Source organism: Oncorhynchus kisutch, linkage group LG13 (genome assembly GCF_002021735.2).
Source record: "Oncorhynchus kisutch isolate 150728-3 linkage group LG13, Okis_V2, whole genome shotgun sequence".
NCBI classification, from domain to species: Eukaryota; Metazoa; Chordata; class Actinopteri; order Salmoniformes; family Salmonidae; genus Oncorhynchus; species Oncorhynchus kisutch.
The window spans coordinates 47,457,959-47,470,111 of record NC_034186.2 but is presented as its reverse complement, the minus strand read 5'-3'; the positions used below and the strand labels follow the sequence as shown (position 1 = coordinate 47,470,111).

The window sequence follows — 12,153 nt, the reverse complement described above, 5'->3', positions numbered from 1 at the left end:
TTGTCATTACTTGTTTCCTGTTTGACACCTTTATTACCTCCGTTCCTTGAAGCAATATCTGATCTGACATGGATGGATTGATATATGATGCAACCATCCTTTCACCTATCCAATCTTGTCAGATCATCATTTTTTATTTTTTTTCGGGTCCACGTTTTGCCCACACAGTCGATTATTGCCTTGTCCTTTAACCGGTTGGGGATTGGATTCTATGTCCCTTGTCTGTCTTGAGTCCTGGCTGTATGGCTGTTTTACAGTTGTATGGCTTTGTGTGTGGGTATTGTGGACAGGATCCAGGATTAGTGGTGTGTATGTCGAGGGATGCCATGTTTTTATCCCTGCCCAAAAGTAACAACTATTTTATTCCTCTCCAGGGCTGGGACAGAGGCCTTGAATAAAACATACAGCCTAAAAATACATCTTAGAGTCTGTTTGAGTAGGCTACACACTGTTACATTGCAAAATTATTCCTTAGTTTAAGTGTACTGTACAGTGTACATACTAGGGTAAATTGTTTTATGGTTGGGTGATATTACGATAGTATCATCTATTGATGATGATTGAGAGCCATTGTTCATGGTGAAGACATTGTGATATGACAGACGATGGATAGCCTATTTTAACTTGACTGCCGCCCCGCAGTAAAGAACAAAATCTCGCACAGAAGGGCAGCACACAAGTGACATTCTGAGTAATTAGCTTTTTCCTATTTGCTATAACCTATTTCAATAAATATGTTGTATACAGAATGCAAGAGAGGAATGTAGGGTAACGGGGCAGAGAATTCCACCAAAGCAGCGCAAAATGTTGAATTATAAAATATTGTTTCTCTCTGTCGGATGCATGGGCCTTATAGCCTAAACCTATTCATTTTTTTAATATACTGTGGGGTCTGGAATTTTTGGATCCATTAATAAAGAAGTGCAAAAAAGACTAGAAAATAAATACAAATACTGTATTTGTATGCTATTGTATACTTTATATTTATATTATTTTATACTTATGCAATTGACCAGAGAAAGATTTTGTTGAACAAGTAATAAAAATAAATACAAAAACATTTAAGGGTCAAAATGATTGTATCCCCTGCAGAAGGGGAGCTAGCTTGAGGGCCTCGGGTGCGACCGTCCCAAGCACCTGTAATTGCTGATTTTTATTTGTTTGACCGTTCAGGACCTTTAAATCTAATTCCCATGTAAAATAGCCTTTTGAGTGACAAAAATATCACCCATCATATTTTTGGGGTATAGCAATGCTAAATAATTGAGAAAGTATTTTTTTTCTCCCATGACTAACTACCAGGAAGTTTGAAAAGACCGGCTGAGTGGGCGGGGTACTTATATTCATGAGCTCGCAGTTCTTTGACAGTTCTTTGAAACTCATGTCAAGAAACTTGGATGCAATGAGCAGTGTTTCAGTATAATCATCTCAAGCAAATTTGGTGATACACAAAGCAAGTCCAGCAACATGGAAATTACATCAATGATGTATTTTTTTTATACATCTCCCGTTTGGCTCTTGTGGTGCGGTTCACAGCAGCAGTTTTGAATGAACCCCCTCCCCTTTGTTCCATGCTGGCTGAAGACCTAGCTAGCCAGTAACTAGCTACGTCAGACACGGATGAAAGGGGAGACATATGTGTCTTTGCCATAGATGAATAGCGTAAACTTTTATAATTGCTGGAACCATATAGTCGAGTAGCTATCTAGCTATATAAACCACGCCCCTCCGCAAAGACACCTTTTCCAATGTTGGTTAAAAGGCAGTACTTATTTAAATTAAGTAAGAGAATATCATGTTACCATTGGTGTATTAAAATGACAGTAAGGGTGATGTCACTCTATTCCCTTAATAATCCGGCCTCCTGAATCCAAGGATTGCCGTAGCTATCCCTGTCAGTATCTTTCTTTGATCAACATCTGATGACTTGAGTACAGAACAGTGTGTGTGTGTGTACAGTGCCATCGGAAAGTATTCAGACCCATTTACTTTTTCCACATTTTGTTACGTTACAGCCTTATTGTAAAATGTATATTTAAAAAAAAACAGCAAATCTCAGCAGTCTACACACAGTAACCCATAATGACAAAGCAAAAAAAAAGAAGGAAAAAAATGTTTTGCAGATGTATTCAAAATAAACAGATATACCTTATTTACATACGTATTCAGACCCTTTGCTACCCGACTCGAAATTGAGCTCATGTGCATCCTGTTTCCATTGATCATCCTTAATGTTTCTATAACTTGGAGTCCACCTGTGGTAAATTCAATTGATTGGATATTATTTGAAAATGCACACACCTTTCTATATAAGATCCCACAGTTGACAGTACATGTCAGAGCAAAAACTTAGCCATGAGGTCGAAGGAATTGTCTGTAAAGCTCAGAGACAGGATTGTGTCAAGGCACAGATCTGGGGAAGGTTACCAAAAAGATTCTGCAGCATTGAGGTCCCCAAGAACCTGATGGTCACTGACAGAGCTCCAGAGTTCCTCTGTGGAGATGGGAGAACCTTCCAGAAGGACAACCATTTCTTCAGCACTCCACCAATCAGGCCATTATGGTAGTGGCCAGACGGAAGCCACTCAGTAAAAGGCACATGACAGCCAGCTTGGAGTTTGCCTAAAGGCACCTAAAGACTCAGACCATGAGAAACAAGATTTTCTAGTTTGATGAAACCAAGATTGAACTTTTTGACCTGACTTTAAAGTGTCACATCTGGGGGAAACCTGGCACCCTCCCTACGGTTAAGCATGGTTGTGGCAGCATCATGCTGTGGGGATGTTTTTCTGCGGCAGGGACTGGGAGACTAGTCAATATCGAGGAAAATACGAACAGAGCAAAGATCAGAGATCCTTTAATGAAATCCTACTCCAGAGTGCTCAGGCCCTCAGACTGGGGCAAAGGTTCACCTTCCTACAGGACAACGACCCTAAGCAGCCAAGACAATGCAGGAGTGGCTTCGGGACAAGTGTTAATGTCCTTGAGTGGTCCATTTAGAGCCTGGACTTGAACCCGATCGAACATCTCTGGTGAGACCTGGAAATACCTGTGCAGGTGCTTCAAGCTTGTAGCGTCATATCCAAGAAAACTCGAGGCTGTAATCGCTGCCAAAGGTGCTTCAAAAAAGTACTGAGTAAAGGGTCTGAATACTTTCCAAATGCACTGTATACAGTTGAAGTTGGAAGTTTACATACACCTTAGCCAAATACATTTAAACTCAGTTTTTCACAATTCCTGACATTTAGTCCTAGTAAGAATTCCCTGTCTTAGGTCAGTTAGGATCACCACTATATTTTAAGAATGTGAAATGTCAGAATAATAGTAGAGAGAATTATTTATTTATTTATTTATTCATCACATTCCCAGTGGGTCAGAAGTTTACATACACTCAATTAATATTTGTTAGCATTGCCTTTAAAATTGTTTAACTTGGGTCAAACATTTTGGGTAGCCTTCCACAAGCTTCCCACAATAAGTTGGGTGAATTTTGGCCCATTCCTCCTGACAGAGCTGGTGTAACTGAGTCAGGTCTGTAAGGCCTTCTTGCTCGCACATGCTTTTTCAGTTTTGCCCCCAAATTGTCTATAGGATAGAGGTCAGGGCTTTGGGATGGCCACTCCAAAACCTTTACTTTGTTGTCCTTAAGCCATTTTGCCACAACTTTGGAAGTATGCTTGGGGTCATTGTCCGTTTGGAAGACCCATTTGCGACCAAGCTTTAACTTCCTGACTAATGTCTTGATGTTGCTTCAATATATCCACATAATTGTCCTTCCTTATGAAGCCATCTATTTTGTGAAGTGCACCAGTCTCTCCTGCAGCAAACACCCCCATAACATGATGCTGCCACCTCCGTGCTTCACGGTTGGGATGGTGTACTTCGGCTTGCAAGCCTCCAACTTTTTCCTCCAAACGTTATGTTTGGAGGAAAAAGTTGGAGGCTTGCAAGCCGATGGTCATTATGGTCATTATGTCCAAACAGTTCTATTTTTATATCTTCAGTACGATCTTTGTCCCCATGTGCAGTTGCAAACCGTAGTCTGGCTTTTTTATGGCGGTTTATTTTGATTATAGGACTTGTTTGACTGTGGATATAGATACTTTTGTACCCGTTTCCTCCAGCATCTTCACAAGGTCCTTTGCTGTTGCTCTGGGATTGATTTGCACTTTTTGCACGAAAGTACGTTCATCTCTAGGAGACAGAGCACGTCGTCTTCCTGAGCGGTATGACGGCTGTGTGTTCCCAAGGTTTTTATACTTGCGTACTATTGTTTGTACAGATGAACGTGGTACCTTCAGGCATTTGGAAATGGCTCCCAAGGATGGTGGAGGTCTTGTGGAGGTCTACAATTATTTACTGAGTTCTTGGCTGATTTCTTTTGATTTTCCCATGATATCAAGCAAAGAGGCACTGAGTTTGAAGGTAGACCTTGAAATACATCCACAGGTACACCTCCAATTGACTCAAATTATGTCAATTAGCCTATCAGAAGCTTCTAATGCCATGACACAATTTTCTGGAATTTTCCAAGCTGTTTAAAGGCACTGCCAACTTAGTGTATGCAAACTTCTGACCCACTGGAATTTTGATACATTGAAATAAACTGTCTGTGAACAATTGTTGGAAAAATGACTGACTTGTGTCATGCACAAAGTAGATGTACTAACCGACTTGCCAAAACTATAGTTTGTTAACAAGGGGGGAGTGGTTGAAAAACGAGTTTTAATGACTCCCAAGCTAAGGGTATGTTAACTTCCCTACTTCAACTGTATGAATGTACTGTACCAGTCTAAGGTTTGGACTCACTCATTCCAGTTTTTTGTTGTTGTGCTATTTTCTAATAGTGAAGACATCAAAACTATGAAGTAACACGTATGGGATCATGAAGTAACCAAAAAATTGTTAAACAAATCAAAATATATTTTATATTTGAGATTTTTGCCTTGATGACAGCTTTGCACTCTTCACTGCTTTTCCTTCACTCTGCGGTCCAACTCATCCCAAACAGCGGCAGTTAGCCTAGTGGTTAAAGCGTTGGGGCAGTAACTGAAAGGTTGCTGGATCGAATCCTTGAGCTGACAATTTAGTTATCCCACTGTTCCCTGGTAGGCCGTCATTATGAATAAGAATTTGTTCTTAACTGACTTGCCTAGTTAAATAAATTAAATTATAAGTTAAATTACAAAACCCCATCTCAATTAGGTTGAGGTCAGGTGAATGTGGAGGCCAGGTCATCTGATGCAGCACTCCATCACTGTGTTTTGGGCCATTGTCCTGTTGAAAAACAAATTATCGTCCCACTAAGCGCAAACCAGATGGGATGACGTATCGCTGCAGAATTCTGTGGTAGCCATGCTGGTTAACTGTGCCTTGAATTCTAAATAAATCACTGACGGTGTCACCAGCAAAGCACCCCCATACCATCACATCTCATCCTCCATACTTCACGGTGGGAACCACACATGCGGAGATCATCCATTCACCTGCTCTGTGTCGCACAAAGACACTGCGTTTGGATCCAAAAATCTCAAATTTGGACTCAGACCAAACAACAGATTTCCACTGGTCTAATGTCCATTGCTCGTGTTTCTTGCCCCGAAGCACGTCCCTTCATCTTATTGGTGTCTTTTAGTAGTGGTTTCTTTGTAGCAATGGTACCACAAGGTCTGATTCACGCAGTCTCCTCTGAGCAGTTGATGTTGAGATGTCTGTTACTTGAACTCTGTGAAGCATTTATTTGGACTGCAATCTTAGGTGCAGAGGTAACTTCTGGGTCTTCCTGTCCTGTGGTGGTCCTCATGAGAGCCAGTTTCATCATGGTTTTTGTGACTGCACTTGAAGAAACCTTCAAAGTTCTTGATATTTTCCGGGTTGACTGTTTCATGTCTTAATGTAGTGATGGACTGTCATTTCTCTTTGCATAGTTGAGCTGTTCTTGCCATAATATGGACTTGGTATTTTACCAAATAGGGCTATCTTCTGTATACTAACCCTACATTAAGAAGGAAATAAATTCTACAAATTAATTTTTAACAAGGCATAAAAAGAAAAACCCTTGAAAAACCCTTGAGTAGGTAGGTAGGTAGGTAGGTATCCGCTGAATTGCAGAGCGCCAAATTCAAATTAAATTACTAAAAATGTTTAATTTTCATGAAATCACAAGTGCAATATAGCAAAACACAGTTTAGCTTGTTGTTAATCCACCTGGCATGTCCGATTTCAATAAAGCTTTTCGGCGAAAGCATACCAAGCGTTTATGTAAGAACATCTCTCTCAGTAGACAAAATATTACAAACAGCTAGCAGCCAAGTAGATTGGTCACGAAAGTCAGAAAAGCAATAAATTAAATCGCTTCCCTTTGATGATCTTTGGATATTTGCACTCACGAGACTCCCAGTTACACAATAAATGTTCCTTTTGTTCCATAAAGATTATTTTTATATCCAAAATACCTCCATTTGTTTGGCGCGTTATGTTCAGAAATCCACAGGCTCGAGCGCAGACAAAAATTCCAAATAGTATCCGTAAAGTGCGTAGAAAGATGTCAAATGTTTTTATAATCAATCCTCAGGTTGTTTTTACAATATATAATCGATAATATGTCAACCAGAATGTAGCTTCTTCCATAGGAAGTTGCGCATGAAAAACTCTGCTGGCACCCAGCCATCCACTGACGCGATGGGTTCTTTCTCGCTCATTTTTCAAAATAAAAGCCTGAAACTATGTCTAAAGACTCTTCACACCTTGAGGAAGCCATAGGAAAAGGATATCCTTTGCTTTAAATGGAGGCAAGGCATCCAATGGAACAGAGAGCTTTCAGGAAAAACAGCACTTCTTTATTGGATTTTCCTCAGGTTTTCGCCTGCAATATCAGTTCTGTTATACTCACAGACAATATTTTGAGTGTTTTCTATTCTAATCTGACAATTATATGCATATCCTAGTTTCTGGGCCTGAGAAATAGGCAGTTTCAAATGGGTATATTTTTTTAAGTTAAAGGCTCAAAATGGATAGAAACAAAGACTTTTCTTCTGAAACTCAACAGTCTATTCTTGTTCTGAGAAAGGAAGGCTTTTCTATGCGAGAAATTGCCAAGAAAGATCTCGTTCAATGCTGTGTACTACTCCCATTACAGAACAGTGCAAACTGTCTCTAACCATAATAGAAAGTGGAGTGAGAGGCCTCGGTGCACAACTGAGCAAGAGGACAAGTACATTAGAGTGTCTAGTTTGAGAAACAGACGCCTCACAAGTCCTCAACTGGCAGCTTCATTAAATAGTACCAGCAAAACACCAGTCTCAACATCAACAGTGAAGTGGCCACTCCGGGATGCTGCCCTTATTTTAGAAATGAACATTAAATTCAATGGCAATACCTCTTGTGGACATTCCTGCAGTCAGCATGCCAAATGCACTCTCCCTCAAAACTTGAGACGTCTGTGACATTGTATTGACAAATCGGTACATTTTATAGTGGCTTTTTTGGGGGCCCCAGCACAGGTTGCACCTGTGTAATTATCATGCTTATTAATCAACTTCTCGATATGCCACACCTGTCAGGTGGATGAATTATCTTAGCAAAGGAGAAAGGCTCACAAACAGGGATGTAAACACATCTGTGCACCAAATTTGAGAGAAATAAGCTTTTTGTGGACAATTTTGGGGATCTTTTATTTCAGCTCATGAAACATGGGACCAACACTTTACATGTTGCTTTTCTATTTTTGTTCAGTGTAGTAGCTGGCTCTTTTTGCCTCTTGACTTTCCCCTAACCCTGGACCAAGTTTTGGAAACCCTGCTTTAGAGCATAAATACCATCTGGGATATAAACATGTTTGTCTCACCGGAATAAGCGAATAAGCTACTACCGCACTATTCCCGCACTACTACTACCGCACTATTCCCGCACCCCCTGTTTGGGATAGGGGGCAGCATTTTCACATTTGGATGAAAAGCGTGCCCAGAGTAAAATGCCTGCTACTCAGTCCCAGTTGCTAATATATGCATATTATTAGTAGATTTGGATAGAAAATACTGAAGTTTCTAAAACTGTTTGAATGATGTCTGTGAGACAACAGACATAACATAACTCATATTGCAGGCGAAACCCTGAAGCAAATCCAACCAGGAAGTGGGAAATCTGAGGTTTGCAGTTTTTCAACTCTTGGCCTATCGAATACACAGTGTCTATGGGGTCAAATTGCACTTCCTAAGGCTTCCACTAGATGGTAACAGTCTTTAGAACCTTGTTTGATGCTTCTACTGTGAAGGAGGGGGGAATGAGGGCTCTTTGAGTCAGTGGTCTGGCAGAGAGCCACGAGCTGGCCACGCGCGTTCACCGGAGAGCTTGAGTTCACTGGTTAGCTTGAGTTCCATTGCATTTCTGAAGACAAAGGAATTCTCCGGTTGGAACATTATTGAAGATTTATGTTAAAAACATCCTAAAGATTGATTCTATACTCCGTTTGACATGTTTCTACAGACTGTAACGGAACTTGTTGACTTTTCGTCTGTTCCTAGTGGTCGTGCGTCATGAATTTGGATTACTGGGCTAAACGTGCGAACAAAAAGGAGGTATTTGGACATAAAGATGAACTTTATCGAACAAATCAAACATTTATTGTGGACCTGGGATTCCTGGGAGTGCATTCGGATGAAGATCATCAAAGGTAAGTGAATATTTATTATGCTATTTCTGACTTCTGTTGACTCCAACATGGCGGATATCTGTTTGGCTTGATTTGTTGTCTCAGCGAGGTACTCAGATTATTGCATGGTTTGCTTTTTCCGTAAAGTTTTTTTGAAATCTGACCTAGCGGTTGCATTAAGGAGAAGTATATATTTAATTCTGTGAATAACACTTGTATCTTGTATCAATGTTTATCATGAGTATTTTTGTAAACTGATGTGGCTCTCTGCAAAATCACTGGATGTTTTGGAAGCAAAATATTACTGAACTTAACGCGCCAATGTAAACAGATTTTTGGATATAAATATGCACTTATCGAGCAAAACGTACATGTATTTTGTAACATGAAGTCCTATGAGTGTCATCTAATGAAGATCATCAAAGGTTAGTGATTCATTTTATCTATATTTCTGCTCTTTGTGACTCCTCTCTTTGGCTGGAAAAATGGCTGTGTGTTTTTGTGACTCGGCTCTGACCTAACATATGTGTTGTGCTTTCGCTGTAAAGCCTTTTTGAAATCGGACAGGATGGGTAGATTAACAAGAAGTTTACCTTTCATTTGGTGTATTGCACTTGTTAATACAAAATATTTTTGAATTTCGCGCGCTGCCTTTTCAGCGCAATATTGTCGAGGGGTGCCGCTAGCGGCATGACACATGACGGTCAAATGGGGTGCTTTCGGTCGCACAGTTAATGTTTCAATTGCTAAACAAGATCACATTATATAGGTAACTTCTGATCATTGCATAGCCTACGTGATAAGAAAGTAACAGTTTACAGGGAGATGCACAAAAATAGGTTTTGGCGCAAAACCAGTTGCCGGTGCTCCAAACTCATATACATGTTTCTTCTTTTACTGGTGATCCGCAACAATCAGTAGGGCATCGCTAACCCACTTTATTATAAATAAATGTGCTCATCAACCGTAAATCATCTGTGTCTGGTTATTCATATAAGCATGTCTTTAGATTAAGTGACGGAGGACATAGGACCATCGTCACACTTGAGTTAGGGAATTGCCGCATTCAAAACAAATGGGAACTCAGAGTTCAGTGCGTTCAAGACAACAGGGACCTTGAAAAAAAAACGAGCTCCAACTGGGGATTAAAAAAAAATGTTTTTACTTGTCATCCAACTTAGAATTCCAAGTCGGCTCCTGTATAAACAGAGTTATGGTAATGTGGCTGTATTGTCTTTCATGAGGTCACAAACATGAAACAAAACGGACCGGGTCGTAGCTGGCTTCTCCACCGACCGTTTACACATTCTCTAAAACATGGATATTGTTCAGTTCTCAAGTTCTGTGATGTCGAAGAAGTTCCTTTGTTCTCTCTGTGTCTCTTTCTGCATGACCAGGAGGAAAGAGTCTCCTCCAGGAATTTACGACCTGAGATAACAGAACCTGGGTGTAGGAGATTGAGAGGAGGATTTTTCTACTCCACATCTCCAAATCATAAAACTCATGTCATATACAGTGTCAATATTTATGATCACTGTTTGTTACAAAATGACATGTCGTCATAGCCTGGGTTCTGAACAGAATGAGCCTATGAAGGACATTTGTTTCAGCACACGCACCTGAATGCGCTCATGACTACTTTCTATGGACACCAAAATTACGATCTGTTTCTACGAATTACCTTGTGAAAGCCTAACACTGTAAAATCGTATGTTGACAAGAGATCAAGCTTTCAAATCATGCACACATTACTCAGATTATGATTTATAATGTACATAAATTCTGTGCATGGCAGGGATGCAGGGTTGTGTTCCAAAATAAATAACTACAAGTGTGCCTGCTCTAGGTCCTCAACGACACAGCTCGGAGAGCTCAAAAAAGTACCTTTATAGTTGAAGATTTCTTTGTCATAAAAGTGCATTGAAATTGCTTCGAAACTGCACACTTTGAAGTGGTTTATGGCCACTTGGAGACACCAGTTTTTGTCTTATGCTGCACCTTCCCCTACATTTTTCATGCTACTGAATGTATCCAGAGATTTTTAAGATTTCGTTATCAACAAATGTTACGAAAAGTACAGTAAATGTAAAATGCACAAAGTGAACCGTGTAATATTTGGATCCAGACTTGTCAGGTAAACTGTTGTGTACTCACCTTTGGTTAAAAACAAAAAATCCCATTATCTCCAAACTGTTCCCTATCAATTGCTACCATGGATGCATTTTCATATTTGTTATGCAAGAGACATTTCAATTTAGCTCTATACATGTAGGCCAATTCCTACGAGTGCAACGGGTTAACGCCCGCCGTAGCAAAACGGGCATTTCTTATTAAACTAGCTCAGGTGGTACCTCCTTGTTCTGGACCCTAGATGTGTGGCTCAGTGGCACAGAGTACCGAGTCACTCATCGTCCTCAACTGGCTACCCACAGTGAATCAGGATCAGACTGTTTCTGTTGACCCTCCTGACTGACTCTCTTGCAGGACTTCTCGAATGACGACACCAAGCTGGAGTACAATGTGGACGCAGACAATGGCATCGCGATGGAGGGCTACCTGTTTAAGAGGGCCAGCAATGCCTTCAAGACATGGAACAGGTCAGCTGCAATAAATTATGCTCTTATTTCCTCCCTCATTCTCTGACATTCCCTCTTTTTTTCTCTCTCTCCTTCTCCCCCATGTCTCTCTTTATCGTTCTCCCCGTTTCTCTCTTTCGCTCTCTCTCTCTCCCTTCACCTTCCCCCCCCTGTCTCTTTCTGGTCAAGCTGATATGTCCCCTAGCACAGCTTCACCAGTGCACTAAACTCCACAATACATGTCCAGTATGTAGAACATGCATGGAAGAAGTAATCTTTATGTCCTCTAACTGTATGGTGATTAGGGTGGAGAGGTGATAATTCTCTGTTTAGTATGAATCCGCCCTAGGCCCTAGTCAGCCAGGTGGAAAGGATGGAGGGAGGTAGGGATGGTGAGATGGAGGGATTCAAGCTGCTTTAGGCAGCGTCTCCATGGCGATCAATAGTGACATGTGACGTAGTCAACTGACACGACGGGGAGCGCTGCCTGATTGGCGCATGGCTCTGTGTGCTGCATGGAGTTAGCAAGTAGACCTCCAGCTCTTTATTGTCCTGTAGCCTCCAAAGCCATTCCCTGTACTGCAAGATGGAGGTCTCTGGAACCATGCCTTTTGAGAATAACTTGTAATATCTACTCAACTATTTGTCTCAGGCAAACAATTGGGTTTCAAACGTTACAAAGTTAAATGTTACCACACACACAACTTTTCCCCCGATATTTTCTGTCAAACCATGACAAACAGCATAGTTTTCTAGAATAGGAATCCAGGATTTAAAAACCATATCATAATCTATATATTTCTATTTCATCTATAACCATTTCAATTTACTTTCTTAACTAACTTGTTTCTCTGACTACTGAGAATAGTTGGAATGCTTGCATGCATTTCAGAAGTCAACCTTCAGCCTAAATGCAGATAAATGCAA

General features: G+C 40.6%; 1 protein-coding gene across 4 annotated transcripts in view; it reads left to right on the top strand.

Moving 5' to 3' along the window:
- LOC109902256 (arf-GAP with coiled-coil, ANK repeat and PH domain-containing protein 2-like) overlaps window positions 1–12,153 on the top strand; it is a 94,509-nt gene that overhangs the window by 63,856 nt on the left and 18,500 nt on the right. For all 4 annotated transcript variants that reach the window (XM_031786432.1, XM_031786431.1, XM_031786430.1 and 1 more), the window contains one exon: window positions 11,135–11,247. In XM_031786432.1, coding sequence (XP_031642292.1) covers window positions 11,135–11,247 — 113 coding nt within the window. The remainder of the gene's footprint in view (window positions 1–11,134; window positions 11,248–12,153) is intronic.